At 39.7% G+C, this 19,796-nt stretch overlaps 1 protein-coding gene across 2 annotated transcripts; it reads right to left on the minus strand.

The window, feature by feature from the left end:
- Positions 1 to 265: 265 nt before the first annotated feature.
- LOC130842369 (pancreatic progenitor cell differentiation and proliferation factor-like) lies at positions 266 to 613 on the minus strand. Of its 2 annotated transcripts, XM_057719023.1 has the most exons (2): positions 481 to 613; positions 352 to 443 (listed from the first exon to the last, which is right to left on the minus strand). In XM_057719023.1, the coding sequence occupies exons 1-2, from the start codon at positions 611 to 613 to the stop codon at positions 352 to 354; spliced, it is 225 nt and encodes a 74-aa protein (XP_057575006.1). The 2 variants fall into 2 exon arrangements, with proteins under 2 accessions (XP_057575005.1, XP_057575006.1); XM_057719022.1 differs by having other exon boundaries at positions 266 to 613.
- Positions 614 to 19,796: the final 19,183 nt, after the last annotated feature.

A 19,796-nucleotide genomic window follows, 5' to 3' on the forward strand; every position in this document is an offset into this window, starting at 1 on the left:
CTTTTTGCTGGCTGCTTGGAGTTTATTTTCCACTTGGTGCAAGGCACAGGGTTATGGGGTGTCGGAAAAGCTCTCGTGTGGCTTGGATAGTAAAGAGTGGGGTTCTCTCAACTTCCTTTTTGGAGTTTTGCTGTTTTAATATTAAAAAACCAACTGCTTCCGCTGCAGCCTGCTTAGTCCTGGGGCGGCCGTGGTGGGGGGCGGGGGGGGGTGCTCTGATGAGCCTAGTGCCTTGGAAGGAAGCATGGCAGCTGGTGGTAGCCACTCAGGATGGAGGTCTGCAGTTGGTTTTGCCAGGCTGGCCGCCAGGCTGCTGCTTCCCCACAGCTTCCTGAGCCAGGTGGCAGGTGATCATGCTGGTGGAGGCCTGGGCAGATTCCAAGTGCTCTGAGGACTCCAGCACTGTGGCCATGAACAGGAGATTAGACTTCCAGAAAAAGATGCTAGCCCACCAGTGTCCCGGGTAGGCTTTGGAGAGACCGGGGTGGTGAGGGATGGCTTTCCCAGGGCACTGGGCACTTTGGCAGGAGCTGTTACTGGAAGTGGAGCCCAGGCTGAGTCGGTGGCAGTTGTGGGTGGCCATGAGTGGGTCTCTGGAGGGCATGGCTGCCATGCTCTTGCCTGTGGGCTGGGGGAGACCGCAGCAGCGACCCCTCGTGGGCCTGGGCGCACAATCATAGGCAGTGGGGACCGGAGCGCTAGGCCACGGAGCCCATCTGCACAGGAGACCGTGGGTGGCTGCTCCACCGACAAATTTTATCATAATAATGTGAACATGTATGTTTTAAGAATAATTGAACTGTTTCTTCTTCATAAGCAGCGAGTATTTAGTCGAAGTGGGATTTTCCCTCAGGAATCATCTTATTTCTAAGGTGTTCAAGACACTTGCATTCAGATGAGCTGTGGATGACCTTATTCCTTCTGTTATCCTCACTCCCTCCTGCAGCCTAGGTCAATGACCTTCACTAACTCTTCAAAGATATCTTTCATCTGTTTTCAACATGCCAGTTCTGCTCTATCTGGAGGGGGGAGGGTGGAATCATTTAATTCTTCTCCCTTAAATCCAGCTGGGTTCCCAGTAGCTAACATTTGTTGAGTGCCAGCAAATTGCTAATTGCTTTTGGTCATTATCCCACTTTGTTCTCCCAAAACCTGGATGCAGGTAATATTTTACAGAAGAAAATATGATGGCCATGTGCCTAGACTATCAGTGTTATGAAATCCCAGCACAATGCATTTCTCCTTCATTCCCTATGCCCAAGATTCTTGGCCTTTACCCAAGGTTTTTTGGGGGCCACATAATGCAGAAATTCTCTCAAACTGGCTTAAGTTTTAAAAGGTAAATATATTATAAAGATAGAGGATTATCTCACAGAACACATGGTAGAAAGTACTGTTAGGCTTCTCATAGGACTGGCACCAGGAATTAGAAAGCAGTCACGAACCAGGGCAATATCTTCTCACTTACTTGAACGTGAAATCCTTTTTACATAGGATATCTTTAACATCCAGTAACTAGTGTTCCTTAGAGCCTTGTTACACCAAGTGTGATCCATGGACCATCAGCATCAGCTGAGAGCTTGTTAGAACTGCAGAGTCAGGCAGCACCCCAGGCCTACTGCATCAGATTTTCTTTTAACAAGATTCCCCAGGTGATCCGTGTGCACATAAAAGTTTGAGAAGCACTGGTGTAGAGCACAATTAGGGGAAACACTAATCTATCAGGCCCCCATCAAATCAGGAGATTCAGCAAATGCCTTTATACTTTTTAACCCCCTGAATAGGAACATTGGCAAACTTGTTTGGTGCATTCATCAAGAGGCCTCCACTAAAAAAATCCGTAGCTGTGCTCCTTGCAGCTAGAACAAGGCCTTGACATATGGTAGGCACTCAATTGATACTTGTTAAATTTTAAAAAGCACCGCAGGACAAAGGAATGTAATATAGTCCCCTCACTCCCTCAGCATTCTATAGTGCTTGACTTTGCTTCAGTAGAAGACACTGTAATGATTCACTGCATGGGACTTATGCTGCTTGGGATGGATTAACTGCTGAACCGAATAGACCTGAAACTGTACAATGGCTCAAGTACAGTAGAACTTGATTTCTTGCTCCCTTGCTAGTACTCGGCAGGTAAACGGATCGACAGGGTACTCTCCTCCATGCAGTCATTCAAGACCCAAGCTGATGGAGGTGCTACGACCTTTAACATGTGCGACCCAAGTTGCCCTGAGAATTGTCTCGTTTCAGCCAGCCAGAAGGGGAAAGCAGCACGTGAGAGTTCTTTCTGTACAAAGCATGAAAGTAGCAGAGAGCATTTGCTCTGGTAGCCAGCCTTCAAGATAAGCCCTGCCTCCTGGTCTTCATGCTCACGCATAGCCCCCTCCCACACTGAGTGGGGCTGACCTGTGGAACAAATAGGATACTGCAGAAATGACAGGGTGTGACTTCCAAGGCTGGGTTTTACTCTCTTGAATCACTCACTCTGAGGGAAGCTGGCTGCCATATGATGAGGACATTCAAGGATCCCACGGAGGGGCCCAGATACCTCCCACCAAGAGCCATGTGAGTGAGCCAGCTTGCAAGTGGATCCTCCAGCCCAAAGCAAGCCTTCAGGTGACTGTAGCCCCGCCTACACCTTGACTGCAGCCTCATAAGAGGCCCTGAACCAGAGCACCTCATTAATAGACTCCTGAATGCCTGACCCGGAGAAACTATGAGATAACAAATGTCTGTTGTTTTAAGCGGCTTAGTTGTAGTGTAATTTGTTATGCAATGTAGCTGATTAATACATTTCTACTCATTTCATTGGCTAGAAATCAGCCACATGGCCACACATGACTGAGTAATGTACTCTAGCCCAGAAATAAGAGGGTTTGCTAAGCAATGAGCAGAGTCTTCCACAGGAGTAGACAGAATAATCCAAAGATAAAATAAGCAGAAATAGAATTGAGAATCCGGGTTCAAACCACAGAGCTAGTGGACACACTTTGCCCTTCTATCCATCTTCGCAAAGTCCACCTACTCTTAAAGGGCCATCTCCAGTCCTTGCCTCCTTGTTGAAACTGTCTCTGTGCACTTCAGACCACATTCCTCTCTCTCTCCCCTCTGAACTCCTGTAGCTCTTCTTGGCTTGATCTCTTCCATATATAGCAATAAATGTCACTGGTTCCAAGATGGGAGGCGTCATTTGACTTTCAATCATGCATTTCCTTGTGATAGCTCTTATATCACTGTCTAGGACAATTATTTAACTTTTCATGTCTGTATATCTTGTCTTTCCAATTATATTTAATATCCTAGAGGGCAGAGACCAGTGGAGGTGGATAATACATGATTTGTGACCACATTAGCTCAATCTATAAAGTGATTTATTGAAACCACCAAATCTAACCTTGATGAGTTGAATTTTAATAGGAATTTGGTCCCTTCCCTAGATCACTCAACATATGATCACAACCATGTATTTAAAATTCTGTTTGCTAAGCATTAGATCATATCCTCAGTGGTACCTAGCACAAGGGTAGTCAATGAATATTATTTGAATATAATTTTAACAGTAACTGCAAATGAGAAACTTGATTAAATTTTGTATAAACTATATATAACGATGTTTAGAAAAATGCAATGGAAATATTTTTAATCTAGATTTATTTTGACACCACTCACTCACCTGTGGTTTAACAGATCCTAATCAACTTTAAATTTTAACCACTTCTTCTTGGTTTATAAAAGTGACCAATCATATTGCCAGTAAATGTTATTTCATTTACTCTCATTAGCCCCTCCTTATGATATATATTAGTCATTTAAAATAATTCATAGGCTTTATGTTCACCTTCCATTTGAATCTTAGCTTGGTGCCAAAAGTAATGACTCAAGGACTGACAAATAGATATTGCCTTATAATAAATTTATGAAGAGTTTATCAAGCATGTGCACTGTTCTTTGTCAAGCATCTTGTAGCTAAACATAGCAAGCAGACCATTTAAAGTAACAACGCTCACGGTAGAAGCTTTTAAGAATGATCACAGAATACAGCTCCTTGAAAAGGCCGAGATAAAAAAAAATCACCCTGTGATCCATTGCTTCAGCTAACAAATACTTTGGTGGCAACTTTGTTATTTTCTGTGGAAAAAAAAAAAGCTTTATTTTCATATTGAGTTTTTTAAAAGACCAGTGAAATATTAGAACAATGCACACTGGTTGAATTCATGTAGTCTAACTGGCTCTGTAAATCCTTGAAATCAATTATTTATACTATATGTAAGGATCGTTCAAGGAAACAGGAATTTAGATTTTAAAATGTTGAACCTTTCAGTGTGAGAGAAAAAAAATGTGACTGAGCTTTTCCCCAAAGATAAATATTCTAATCTGACTTGAATCACTACATGTTAAACACACATTTTTCCTCTGCTGAATTAAATTAGGGAATTGATTTGTTTTACAGATTCCATAGAAATTACAATGGCTTTGAGCACCAGGCAAACTTACTGAGAATACAAAGATCATTGGTTAAAAGAAAAGATTCTTTGTGTTATGTCTTCATGTGCTCAGATCCCAGAGTCCCTGAAGCAATATCAGCTAAGTATGCCATGCTGTGATCTTGTAAATAAAACATGACAATCTGAAGGTCAGAAACTGTTTTACCAGGGTGCTCCGACTGCTCAAAGTAAGACCTATGATTGACACGTCTTCTGTACAATTGTGTCCTTTACTCTAAGTCACCAGAGTTCAACGTATAATCACATTTCATATGCTCCCTTCCGGAGAATCTTTAAAAATATGTCCATTGACTCTTAGCTATTATAGCTGTTTCTAAAATACTGCAAGTACCACAGTATCTGTTAATTTGTTCATATCCTGTAAACTTGCCACGATTTCATCATTAATATATTAATAGAGACTATAAAACTGGTTAGAAAGGAGTACTATAAACCCATACATCATGCAAAATGAAATTAAATTACAATATACTGTTATCACTCACAAGAAACAATAAATAGTGGACTATTTTTGGAAAAATATATCTATTTTGAAATAATGCCTATTGAACACCAAATTATTTTTAGTTAGAGAACATAAAAATCAAAGTCACTGAGAAAAGGTTTACAGAGGAAGAGATCCCTCCAGACAAGAAGAGGACAAGTACTGAGCAGGGATTTAAGAAGTGCCCTGCATTGGGTTCTAGGGCAAGCAAGACCCTTTAAGCACAAAGTAACTGACTGTCTTGCTTTCAATGATAACAAATGGGAGGCTGAGGAGACCCCATCCAACCCTTCCACCAGTTTGGGAGAGACCCCTCAAGAAGGGGCTAGCTTTATAAAAGAAATGAAGTCCTTAAGAAAAAGAGTGATAAAGCATGTCCCTTAGAAGTGGCCCAGAGGGAGTTCCCTGGTGGCCTAGTGGTTAGGATTAAGGGCTTTTACTGCCAGTGGCCTGGGTTCAATCCTTCAATCCCAGGTCAGGGAATTGAGATCCTGCAAGCCATGCAGCACGGCCAAAAAAAAAAAAAAAAAAAAAACTGGCGCAGAGGCAGAGCTAGTGGTTGACCCATGACCTTGCTGGGCATCTTCATAACTGGACAAGAATGACCACAGAGCTTGCTGTGACACATTGGCCTCTGGATGAGCCATATTCCTCTTCCCCGGCCCTGGATCAGCCCTCCTGCTGCTAGAACAGCACGGAGGCTGACAGCTCCAGAATTTTATGGGAAGAGAAATGGTTGATGCTTGGCCCTTCAATGGTACAGGCATATTTTAGAACAACTTCTGAGATTTTTAAACATCATTAGGGACCACTAGGCTATGGGTTGAAACAATTATTTGAAATCACCAAATTCTGTGTTATAGTTGAACACCAAAGGGCTGTACTTATGAATACTAAAAGCTTTCACTGATATATAAGAAATTAGAGATGTAAATATGAAGTATGTATTCTTGGCAGACTCAAGATAAAAATAACTCCTTTTAAAAACTCAAGGCAAAATGGTACTAAAAATGGTACTGATGAACTCAGTGACAAGAACAGGGAAGCAGATACAGGGAATGGACTGGAGAACTCGAGGTATGGGAGGGGGCGGGGGGTGAAGGGGAAACTGAGAAGAAGCGGGAGAGTAGTACAGACATATATATACTACCAACTGTAAAATAGTCAGTGGGAAGTTGTCGTATAACAAAGGGAGTCCAACTCGAGGATGGAAGATGCCTTAGAGGACTGGGGCAGGGAGGGTGGGGGGGAATCGAGGGGGGGGGCGTCAAGGAAGGGAGGGAATATGGGGATATGTGTATAAAAACAGTTGATTGAACCTGGTGTACCCCCCAAAAAAATAAAATAAAATAATAAAAAAAAAAAAAAAAAAAAAACTCAAGGCAAACACAATAACACATTCAAGGCATTTAACAAAGAGTTGTTTAAGAGTCAGAATATTCAAGTGTTATATTTTTTAAATTAAGGCTATCATGATTATATTTGTTAGAATATGCACTGAGCTGTTATTTCTCTATTCTGAAATACATCGAGCCTCCCATAGAGAACCAATTTCCCTGTCATCTTTGACTATAGTATGCCAGCATGGCTGTACTTTGTATTATCACATCTGAGACTGAGTCAGTCAACAAAAGAAAATTTAATATGTGCCTAACAGCACTGATTTTTCTTTAAAGAATAAAATAAATAGAATAAAATAAGAGAATAAAGAATCAGAGACAGAAGCCATGCATCTTCATATGGCTTAATATGCACTAGGATAGACCTTAATTGACGTCGTAATTCACGTCACATAGATGAGGGCTTCTCAAGCTATTGCCACAGACCAATAACTTTATAAATTACAATGAAAATAAATTACTTAGGAAAGTATTAAAAAGCTTACAAAATGTGAACCCACCGATCACAGTGTTATAGTAATGTCAAATTTTTATAGAAGTTTCCACATGCTTATTCTCAATCCCTGTGTTTACCACAGACCAGTAACAGTTTGTGGACTAGTGCTGGTCCGGGGACCACACTGTGAGTAACCCCAGTTGGTGTAAGTTACATTCATTCCAAGTTTCATAGGTCAAAATTATTTTCTTTGTAAATGTAATGTCAAATGTTCCTTGAAATAAGAGAGCCATCGACAGTGACTTAGACATCATCACCCCTTTTCCAGTAACCTTTACAATATCACTTAATGTGTGTTCAAAATATGACACATCATTCTGCACTGAATAACTTTTGTAAAGTGAAAGCTGCCTCCTCTCATTTGCCTGGGTATTTATTTATAACACCAGCCCCCAATCTTGTTCCTTAAATAATTTAAGAAAAAGGAGTATTAAATGTGGTGTATACCCATGTAATTGGTCTTTCAACCTTATTTGCAGAAGTTGCATGCAAATTCAGTTCTGCAAATTTGTTCAGTTTAACCTCAATGGTGTTTTTAAAGCATTAGACTTTAAATTCCTCTAAGTGAGGCAATGTCAGTTGCTCAGCCCCACATACAAGAGTTACCTGGCTCTCGGCCTTTGGTTTCTTAACCAGAGCATCCTGTTGTAGTGGAAGAGGATGTGCTGGAGGCCGGATCCACCTGGGTTAGAATTTTGGATCTGCGACAGATTATCGTGCTTCCTGTGTGACATACACAAGTTGCTTAAATGCTCTTAGATTCATTTCCCTCTTTTGTAAAATGGAGATAATACTTAGATGGCAGCATTCTTGGGAAAGTTAAATGAGGTGAAGTAAATGCAACGCCTGGCATGTGTAGTTGAGCACACAATAATACTACTTCCCGTCCATATCTACCTACCCATGCCTCATTTCCCCTCACCCCACCCCTGCCCCTGCTCTTTGCACCTTTGGTATTTTGCCTCTGGTAAGTATACTGCTTTCCTCTGCTGAAGAGGAGGATAAATGAACCCATCAAAAATATACCTGTACTAAGTGTAGAGGAAATACTATACTAATACTTGCAGCTTCAACAGCTGGAAAAAAAGTGACTCAAAAAGGGCACTAAGTGAAAAGGAAAGCTCTGAAGGAAGGAGCTGTGGAAAGCAACTCTCCCAGAATATAAAAAAAAATGCACCAAAAAAAAAAAAAAAAAAGCAGCGAGTGCTCACCCATCTAATGGAGCCATCTTGCCATCTTTCCTCCCCACCTCGCTGACCAGCATCTTTGCCTGAACAGCACTGCACTTTCAGGGGAGCATTTGATCTCTGTGTTGTTTCCAGTGCTTCACTGGAAAAGTATTTGCTTGTCCATTAAATATAAACATTTCCATGATTTTAGGAAATTCGTCTAGTGGAGTTTTATGCTTTCTTGGGCTTTTTGTTTCTTGTGAAAACTGATAGATAATAGCTCAGTACCAAAATGATTCCACTCATAATCATTTAAATGTGTTTGAGAGAATACATTTAACAAGTCAAATCCTGTGTGCTCATAATGCCTTATTGCCCCTTGTAAGACACTCTTTATGCTTTCTGGTCAATTGCCTAACACAGTACAATGATTCTATCCTATGTTCTTGGTTTGGTGTGTCCACAAGTTAATGTATATTTTTCATTCAGTTTAATTATATATGGCTACCAAGTGTTTAACTTCAATCATAAAATTAATGAAGATCATTACTAAAAGTCTCAAACAATTTAGAAGTAAATGAAATAAAAAAGGTGTCTGCTCCTTGGTATTTACCCAAAGGAGTTAAAAACTTATGTCCAGGACACAACTGCACACATATGTTTATAGCAGCTTTATTCATAACTGCCAAAACTTGGAAGCCACCAACATGTAGATAAATGGATAAATAAATAGTGGTACATTCAGACAGTGGAATATTATTCAGCACTAAAATGAAATGAGCTATCAAGCCACAAAGACATGGAATAATCTTAAGTGTATGCTACTAAAAAAAAGAAGCCAATCTAAAAAGGCTACATATTGTATGTGCAACTATATGAAATTCTGGAAAAGGCAAAACTATGGAGACAGTAAAAAAAAAATGAGTGGTTGCCAGGGGTTGCAGGGGTGGGCAGGGGTGGGGAGGGATAAACAAGCAGAGAACAGAAGACTTTTAGGGCAGTGAAAATACTCTGTGTGATACTATAATGATGGATTACATGTCACTAAATATTTGCTCACCATTTATTCACCAGGATGAACCCTAATGTAAACTATGAAGTCTGAGTGACAATGATGTGTTGATAGAGGTTCATCGAGTGTAACAAACATACTACTCTGGTAGGGGATGTTGATAACAGGGGAGACAATGCACATGTGGGGCAGGGGGGTTACAGGAAATCTCTGTAAACTTTGCTGTTGTCAACTTTAAAAAAAAATGCACAACCTGAAAGTTGAGAGTTATGTTTTATTCGGTGGACATACTGAGGACTTCAAGCCTGGGAGGCAGCATCTCAAGTAACCCCTAGAAAACTGCTCTGAGGAGGCAAGGGGGTAGCTAGGATATACAGGAGTTTTGCAACAAAGAGCAGGTAGTCTGAACTTCAGAAGATTATTGTTAATTAAAGAAAACCAGATTATCTCAAGTTAAGGAATTTAGCGCTTTTCTTTGTATGGGAAGATGCAAGAGTCTGGGCTCACTGAAATCATTCCTTTGATATGCACCTCAGCTATCTGGGGCCGATAGCCTGTGTTTTCTCTTCCTGAGTTCCCTCAGGGCTCACCAGCTACCCGTAGGTGGTGGCTGCAATTGGCCATGGTCGTTGGTGACTGTGACATCCTTTGTTTACTGGTATGGCAAGCAATATTTCATTTCTCACTGTGAACCTGAAACTGCTCTTAAAAAGTAAAGTCTTAACAAAAAAATTGAAAGCTAGCCCCACCACAAACCACTACCCCACTCACACACCCCCAATCACAACACCCTCCCCCACCCCCACCAAGGTCTTTCCAGCCCTAAGATCCTGCTTATTTCTGTCTTATTACTCAACTCAGTCTGAAATTTTAGGCATGACCCATTCATCAGCCTACCCCATTCTGCTTTTCTCCATGAAAGGTCTTGCTGCTTCTCTTTTTTATTTCTACTCCATGACCACCTCAGATACTAGAATCCACCTGACTAAGAATTCCAACTCAACAATAACAAAAAAGGAATTACTAATTTTTTATTGAGGTATAATGCACATATAACATTATATTAGTTTCAGTGTACAACATAATGATTCAACATTTGTATTCACCACACAAGAAATCTAGTTAACATCCATCACCACACATAGTTACATAATTTTTTGCCTTGTGATGAGAACTTCTAAGATCTACTTTCAGCAGTTTTCAAATATGCAATACAGTATTATTAACAGTAGTCACCATGCTGTACATTGCATCCCAAAGACTTACTTATTTTATAATTGGAACTTTGAACCTTTGGACTCCATTCACCCATTTCACGTACCCCCTCCAGCCCCTGCATCTGAGAACCACCAATCTGTTCTATCCATTAAGCTTGGTTTCGGTTTTTAGATCCCACATACAAGTGAGATCATACAGAACTTGTTTTTCTCTGTTTGATTTATGTTACTTAGCATAATGCCCTTAAGATCCATCAATGTTGTAACAAATGACAAGATTTCCTTCTTTTTTGTGACTGAATAATATTCATGTATGTGTGTATATGTGTGTATGACATTTTCTTTATCCATTCATCCACTGATGGGCACTTAGGTTGTTTACATATCTTGGCTATTATAAATAGTGCTACAGCAAACATGGGGGTGCATGTATCTTTTTGAGTTAGTGTTTTCACTTTCTTTGCATAAATACCCAGAAGTGAAACTGCTGGATCATATTGTAGTCCTATTTCTAATTTTCTTTGAAGAACTTTCATACTGTTTTCCATAGTGGCTGTACCAATTTACATTCCCAACAACAGTGCACAAAAGTTTCTTTTTCTCCACATCCTCACCAAAAATTGTTATTTCTTGTCTTCTGAATAATAGCTATTCTAACATTCTGACAGATGTGAGGTGATATATCATTTGTGGTTTTAATTTGCATTTCCCTGATGATTTGTGATGTTCAGCATCTTTTCATGTACATGTTGGTCCTGTTTGTCTTCTTTGGGAAAATGTTTAATTAGATCTTCTGCACATTTCTAATCATACAGCTTTTTTTTTTTTTTTGCTGTTGAGTTATATGAATTCTTTATATATTTTGGATATTATTGTCTTATTAGATATATGATTTATGAATATATTCTCACATTTCACAGGCTGCCTTTTCATTTTGTTGATGGCTTCCTTTGCTGTGCAGAAGCTTTTTAATTTGATGTACTCCCAATGTTTGGTTTTGCTTTTGTGGCCTTTGCTTTTAGAGTCAGATCCAAAAAATCATTGCCAAGACTGATGTCAGGGAGCTTATTGCCTATGATTTTTTTCTAGGAGTTTTATGGTTTCAGGTCTTACATTCAAGTCTTTAATCCATTTTGAGTTAATTTTTGTGTATGGTATAATATAGTGGTCCAGTTTCATTCTTTTGCATGTGGCTGTCCAGGTTTTCCAACACCATTTATTAAAGAGATTGTCTTTTCCCCATTGTATATTCTTGCCTCCTTTTTCATAAATTAATTGACCGTATGTGTATGGGTTTGTTTCTGGACTCTGTGTTCTATTGCATTGATTTATGTGCCTGTTTTTATGCTAATGCCATACTGTTTTGATTACAATAGTTTTGTAATATAGCTTGAAACCAGGGAATGTGATGCCACCAGCTTTGTTATTCTTTCTCAAGATTGCTTTGGCTGTTTGGGGTCTTTTGTGGTTCCATACAAATTTTAGGATTTTTTGTTCTATTTCTGTGAAAAGTGCCATTGGAATTTTGACAGGGATTGTACTGAATCTGTAGATTGCTTTGGGTAGTATGGACATTTTAACAGTATTAATTCTTCCATTCCATAAACATAGATAATCTTTCCATGTATTTGTATCTTCTTCAATTTTTTTTCATTAGTGTCTTGAATTACTAATGTTTTAAAACATGTAAAATTGTATTATGTGTGCTTTATATTATATCCAAGCATGAAGACATAATGGTTTGCCTGAAGTGGAGGTAGAAATCCCCTTACATGTCTTCCACTTAACTCACTAACGGGCCACATCATTCACCCTGTAAAACAAGATGATCAAGCCCATGACACTTGGAATGCCCACATTCCAGTCCACCCATGCAGCTCAGCTCCCATCTTTTAAGTTGTATGCTTAAAAACGATCAGTTGGGTTTTTGTTCTCAGGTTTGTTTATTCTAGTTGTAATTGTAGGTATGTTGTTTAGTTGTAAATACTATGCAAACTAATGAAATGTAAGTGCTAGTGAGGGGAGAGAAGCAGAATTGTACAGAGGGAGAAATTGAGTGGCAGTGTGATGATCCCAGGGGCACTACTTCATAAACATCTTGCTCACTAAATTCCATCTCAGGATCTGCTTCCCAGGAAACCCAACCTACAACAGTGTTGCTATGCATTACAGCACTTAGCATGGGGAAATAAAAATGTTTATGTCCATTCAGCTTAAATATAATTTCATCTAAGTATGGTCAGACCTTAGACCCAGGGAGATTTAATTCAAGGTACCCACTAGCCAAGAAGAGCACAATGTCCTTTATGCATATAACCATCTCTTCTCATGAACTACACTGGCTGATAACCATAAAAGATGGGAAAACTGGAATTTTTAAGACACATATCCTATCAAATCTTAGAGGAAAGGAAGTTCAATGTAGTAAACATATTTAGGTTCAGAAAATCTAGACATTACCATTTAATATTAAGATTAGAAGTCCTGAGCAGATTAGAAACTGCGAGATTCAAAAAGAAGGAAATAAAACACCAGGAATTCAGCATTGCAACAGAAGTCTCTAGATCTTTTTCTAAGATGATAAATTTAGGCAAGGGAATGATCACTCCTCATTACTGATGAAAAAAGAAATATGCTTGACAATAGCTGTGGGTGGACTTGCTGCTTGGTCCCCAAAGCAGTCAAGATTAAAAAAGAAAAAAATAGTCATTATTTGAAATTTTCCATAGTGATGACAGCTATTACAATGTGCTCTCTTTTGACCTAGCAATCTAATCTACCTGATTTGCTGCTGAAAACTTTCACTGATGACTAAAATGTTTATTTAGCTAATAAAATTATTCACTTTCACTAGATAGAATGATAGAGATATATTTTAATGTGAATAGTGACAAGAAGAGTGTCATCAACTGTTTTGTTTGCAAGAATAGGCAAGCAAAGAAAATAGAAAGGAAATAAAAACATTGTAATGCATCACCTCAAGAATTATTGAATCCCTTTACTTTTCTTCATTATGCATTAGGACTGCAGATATATTCATTTCCCATACTCTATCACAGTGAAAAATGACATCCTTTCTATCTATAAATAGAAAATTTTATGACCTGCTAAAATTATACTATATACCCAAATCCTACATGGAATTATAAATAGAAGGAAAGTTAGGAATTGATACACTGTTGCACTGAGAAAGTCTTCATCACCAAGAATAAAGAGGTTAACCTGTTTCCCCTCCCACCTACTCTCCACCACCTATACTTCTTTTATCAGAATCATCTGACCATAAGTTCTGATTGTTTACCTCCAGTTGGTCTAAGACCTGATATCACATTTGATGATTTCTTATCAGAAACATTGTAATCAAGCTTCCCTGAATCTTTTCCAATGTGTGTTTTTTTAACTGATTCTGATGAAAATTTGGAGAGGCATTGAATCTAAAAAGGAATGCAAATTCCTATAGGGATAGGGCAGGCATGGCAAAAGCAACAATCTATATGCTCCATACTCCTAGGGCTTCTTGGGGAGAAAGCAGATGTACCAATTAACTATGGCCACAGTAATGCTGTGTAATGAACAACCACAAAATCTCGGTGGCAAACAGTAATAAGCATTTATTTAGCCTTCAAGTAACCGAGTCGACAGGAGCTCAGCTGACCTCCGCTGGGCTTTAGCTGAGTGACTCTGCTGATCCCTGCTGGGCTTACTTATGCATCTGTAGGGTTGACCACATATCAGTGGATCTCCCTGGGCTTGGCTTGAGTGACTTGGCTCTGCTCTACATGCCTCTCATCCTCTTTCTGGGACCAGAGGGCTAGCCTCGGCACGTGCTTCTCAAGGTGTTGGCAGAGGGGTAAGAAGGCAAGCCTAATCATGTAAGTGCTTCAACTTTTGGGTCATCTCACATTTGCTAACATTCCATTGGCCAAAGCTCATCACATAGCCAGACTCAAAATCAAGTATCAGAGAAATATAGTCCACCTCTTTAATGGGAAGAACTGTAAAATCATATGACAAAGGGTGTGGACACAAGAAGAAGTAAAAAAAAAAATTAGGGCCATTAATTCAGTCTACCATGGGGGAGGAGCCTAAGCAGTTGCTTTGATATCAGAACTGCCATTTATTGATGTGCAGGCGTGTCCTACACAGCATCACCTGATGAAAGGGGTGGTAGGGGCTGGAATCCAGCCCACTCTTCACTCCCCAAAGCCATGCACCCTGGCATGGGACTGTGTCCTTTTTCTAACAAAAGTGCTATGTGGGTTAGTGGAGCCCTGTTTGAAATTCACCATTGAAGGCTTCAAAAGCTACTGTTGTATCACTGTCTACCAACTGGATGCAATTGTAAAGTTTCTCATCAGGTTTTTCAGTTCCATGCTCTGCTACTTCATTTACCCCCTTTTACCCCCAAACCACCCCCTTTGGATATCATTTCCAATAAATATAGATCCCCGTACACAAAGTCAGGTTGCCAAGGAATTTAACTTATTTTCTATAGCTAAAGTTAATTTCCATTTTAGACCCCCATTTCAGTCAGTGTTAGAAAATTAATTCCAGTCAATTCAGCATTACCCCTTCTTCACAGTTGTGTCAAATGCGTGGGGGACTTACATGTTGTCATGTGGTCAGTGGGAGATCCGGTGTGTGATCATCAAGCAGCCAATGAAATGTGAGGACAATGTGCACCCATGACATGCTCTCACATCAGTCCTCCCTGCGCCTTCCCTGAGCTGAGACCTTAGACACCATGGGCCAAAGATGACGAGGTGACAAGAGTGTAGGAGCCTTGGATCCCTGAATCATCACCTAGAGTAGAGCCACCTGCCCATCAGGAACACTCCGGAGGGATTTACATAAGAAGAAAGAGGGAATTCCCTGGTGGTCCAGTGGCTAGGACTCCACACTTTCACTGCCGAGGGCGCAGGTTCAATCCTTGGTCAGGGAACTAAAATCCCACAAGCTGCATGGTGCAGCCAAAAAAAAAAGCAAAAAACAAAAAAAACACACACACACACACAAAAACCACTGTTATTGGATTAAGCTGTCACTGATATTGGGAGTTTATCTTTACAGTAGGTAGAATAACATAAATACAATTCAGACAGCAAGTTGACTGGGAAATGTAGGATGACCAGGTTATATCTAGAACTCACATGACTTTGATCACTAATTCAAAGTACAGATCATTAGCATAGTTATGGTTTTTTCTCCAACCATGTTAAGTTTCTCAGTGCAGATGTGGAGTTAAGTAGAATCTCGTTTTGAACCTCAGGCTTCTTAGCCTCATCCTCAATGAATTTAACGCCCAGGTAACTATCTTTCTCGCCAACATTACTCCTGTCACAATTCTTGGAAATTTCACTATCTATGTAGATGTTCCTTCTAGTACCCTGTCATTGCCAGCTCACTTAGTAAGAGGCATGTGTTTCTCCAGAGGTTGGTTTCTCTAGAAACAGAATCTGAAATGGAGATTTTTGTACAAGTGATTAATTGAAGTACTCTCAGGAGTAAACAAGAGTGGGGAGCAGGATAGGACAGAAGCAGCCATGAAAGATGGAGTTTCAGCTCAAGTCTAGCCTCAGCTCGATCCCACGAGGAGCTCTGGAGTCTGAGTGGCACCATAGAGTTGTCCTACCTGGAGACAAGGTGGGGAGGATTTTGTACCCTCCCTCAAAGCAGGCAGTCATTGGCTGTGAGAAGGCCTTGTGGAAAGGGCATAATGTCCCAGGCAATTCTAAGGAAAGCAGCTCCAAATGACCAACAGTAATTCTCCAAGGAAGGGTACAACTATCAGCCATAAGCAGCCAACTCCCACAGGAAAGAGCATCCGTGTGGAACACCAACCGCTTACTACTGCATGCGACCGAGAGTTGTCCTCTAGTAAGAAAAATCCGCTTTTCTGTGCGTGGCTTTCTTCTTCAGAAGGAATCTAACCAGACCACTTCTCTCCAAGATAATTTGGCCAGCTTCCTGGCATAGCTACCCGTGAGCCTCACTGCCAGTCCAAGGTCATATCAGACAGATGTCTATATCCTAGTAGCCACTTAGGAAGGGGTACTGCTAAAAACTAAATCTCCACCTAGAGTAAAACCAATAACATACAGGTATTGGCCTGAATTTTACCACTCCCACCTTGTTTCAGCTGAAATAATTTGATATTGCCCTTAGCTCTCTTATCTTGTTAGGAATTCTGTGAACTTGATCTGCAAAATACAACTGAAGGGAAGATGATTTGCGCTGCTAACCTCACTGTGGTCCACAATTTTTGTGCAACGTTTCCCATGTAACTAGCTTTTCCATCACTTTCCAGAGTGGTTTCAAGTTATGAGAACAGAATTATTCTTGCAACTTAAAAAGCCATTTCATGAAGAAATTTTGGCTCAAGGCATACTTAGAGAGCTCTTGAAATCGAATTAACAGAGTGAATGGGGGCCCTTGTCTTTCCAAATTAATCAAAGACCTACTTCCCCTCCATAACAACAAAATACTCCAAAACTCACTTTTTTCCTTGCTGATGATTTATCAGCCCCATTAAAAAAAAAATCCACCTACTTGGTCTATAAAACTTCAGGAAAGAGCTCTGTTTTCATTCAATTCCACCACCTACCAGTTTCTCAAATAAATATATTACACACATATACATACATACATCTATAAATACATGCAAAAAACTAAAATGTTGAACAAAGTTATTATACCTCAACTATCTTATTCAATGTAACAAATATTTATTTAGCATAAATGTACCAGACACTGTGGTAAATGCTAAGCTTGCAAAAGAGAATGAGGCATATGTCCCCTCCTCAGGTTACTCCTAGATCATTCATTGGGAGAGATGGACCTGAATTCAAATAAATTACAGTAGAATTGTGGCATATGGATAAAACAATTTTGCATGGGTTAGTTTGGGAAAGCTTCATTGAGAAGGTAGCATTTTATTTGAAGTTTAGAGGATGAGTAGGTATCATCTAGTAACTGGGAGAAATTAATATCCCAATTTATAGAGTAATCAATGAACCCACCTTTCAAAATTCAGAAGGGTCACTGTTTTTCCAAGATAAATTAGTTCTGAAGCTTCCAGTATAAAATGCCTCATCAGAAAACATAAGTAATAAACATTTTTGGCATCTAAAGCGAAGTCTTGCTCAGAAAAAAAGAGGGCTTGATATAGTGTAAATAGTGATAAAAGAAGGAAGAAAATTATAATTATATAGACCTTATTGTTTTCTACCAAATTATTTTTTTCACTCATTCAGCTCAACAAACATTGACTGAACACTTTCCAGAAGCCACACGTGGCAATATTTAAGATGAAGAAGGATAGTTGTATGTGCAAAATCTAAATTTTGGAATTTTAGAGCAAAACTTCTGGCAATAAAAGCCATTTTTTTAAAAAAGAAAAAGAAATGATATCAATAGAATTCTTTGATGCATTGCTTATTTTCCTTTACCATAAGACTTTTCTTGAAGAAAAAATTAAATAATTTTCTAGAACACATAAACTGGAAGCACCCAAAGGATGGCAGGTATATTAGTGAATGTAAGGAGCACTCCCACCTCAAGGGAGTCTGCCGCCTGAGTAGTTCCAGACTATGGAAGATGGATTAGGCATTGCTGACAACCATGAAATTGATGTAGCTAGAGAATGATTCAAGCATAAGAGTCACAGTCATAGTCATGGGATTTAGAGATGGAAGGAAATCCACTCATCAGGAACAGACGGTTGTTTGTCAAACACTCATCCAATTTAAATAGCTCTTCCTGTACTGATACCATAGGTCAAGATTAAAGCACTGGGGAAAAATTGGCGTGTCGACCCACAGGCACAAGGTGGGCAAGAAGAGGCCACCCATTTGAGATGAAGGGGTTTCAGGGCTCCCAGCCTTTAATATGCCCAGCATGTGTGTGTGTGTGCGTGCGCGCACACGCACGCACACACACACACTCACACACGCTCACACAGTCTTACTCTATATCTCAAAGCACAGCCTGAAATCCCGCATTTACAGACTCATTACAGTTTAAATGAATTCATTCCTAGACCCAATTAGAGTAAAAAATTCCTCTGGAATATAAAAAGAACTATTTACTATATGATCCAGCAATGCCATCCCTAGAGAAATGAAAACTTACATTCCTACAAAGACCTGTACAGGAATGTTTATAGCAGCTCTACTCATAATTGCCAAAAGCTGCAAACAACTCAAATGTCCTTCAACAGGTGAACGGATAAGCACCCTGTGGTATATCTACAGCCCGGAATACTACCCAGCAAGAATAAGGAGTGACTAACAATGTAGACAACAACCTGCATGAGTCTTATGGGCATTATGCTGAGCGAAAGAAGCCACTCTCAAAGGTCACCTTCACAGTGTGATTCTCATTACATGACATGTATAAGGATGGAGAACAGATCTGCAATTGCCAGGGTTCAGGTGTGGGGAACAGGGTTTTGCAAAGGGGCAGCTCAAGGGTTTTTTTGTCTTTTGGTTTTTGGGGTTTTTTTTTTTTTTTTTTTGAAGTGATTGAACTGTTCTGCATCCTGATTGTGGTAGTGGTTACACAAATGTATACAGTGTTAAAACTCATAGAACTCTATATAAAAACAATTCTATAAGATGTCAATTTTTTAAAAAAAATTTAAGACAATGCATGCCAATCTCAAAAGGAAGAGTTGTATATTTAGCTACAATGTGGAAGGATAATCCAATTTTCCTTCTCTTCAAAAATCTGATTTATATAAAGTGAGAAGAAAGATGAAGAAGGCATTTGGGGCACCCGGAGGTGGATTTGCAGAGGATGTAATGCGTGGGAAAGAAAAGGCATGATGAGTGAGGGAGGATAAAGGGCAAAGAAAATGGAGTCTGGGAAACCAGGGAGTTTTCTAACATCTCCAATTTGCCCAAGGAACAAGTCTGAGACTCAGAACCTTAACAGCACCAATTCCAAAAATTGAGCAGATAAGATGATGCTTTTTAAAACCAATTACACAGACCCCAATTTTTGTTCTTCAAGAAATAGAGGCTGAGAAGAAGAGAGCTGAATAAAACAGGAGGAGCAGGGGGAGATCAAAAACTAAAAGAAGAGATATGTTCCCCTAAGTACTTTCACAGTGAATATTACTTTCCACCTTGAGTGTAAGTGCAGAGGGGAGTCGGCTCTCTGTCAATGGTAGCATTGAGATCACCTGCCTTTGCCAAATGAACCATACAGCCTCTTGTCAATTCTCCGCGCCTGAAAGAAAATTATCCATTTACTTGCTTCCACTGTGGCAAGAGGCTGGTTTTGACAAAGACAAAGGATCATCATCAATTAAACAAGCCTTCCAAACATTAAGTCTTTCAGTGAGTCATGTGCATTTGGGAGCATATGTTTATTCCACATTTAATTCTAAATCAGTGGTTCTCAACTGGGGATGGTTAGGCCCTCCACAGGGCACTTAGCAGTGTCAGGAGATATTTTTGGTTGTTACAACTTGGGAGGGGATGCTACTACATCTCGCGGGTGGTGGCCAGG

This window comes from Hippopotamus amphibius, chromosome X, assembly GCF_030028045.1.
Source record: "Hippopotamus amphibius kiboko isolate mHipAmp2 chromosome X, mHipAmp2.hap2, whole genome shotgun sequence".
In the NCBI taxonomy this organism is placed as follows: Eukaryota; Metazoa; Chordata; class Mammalia; order Artiodactyla; family Hippopotamidae; genus Hippopotamus; species Hippopotamus amphibius.

Coding starts and splice junctions, on each gene's coding strand:
- LOC130842369 (XM_057719022.1), bottom strand. CDS start 613: ATGGCAGCCATGCCCTCCAGAGACCCACTCATGGCCACCCACAACTGC.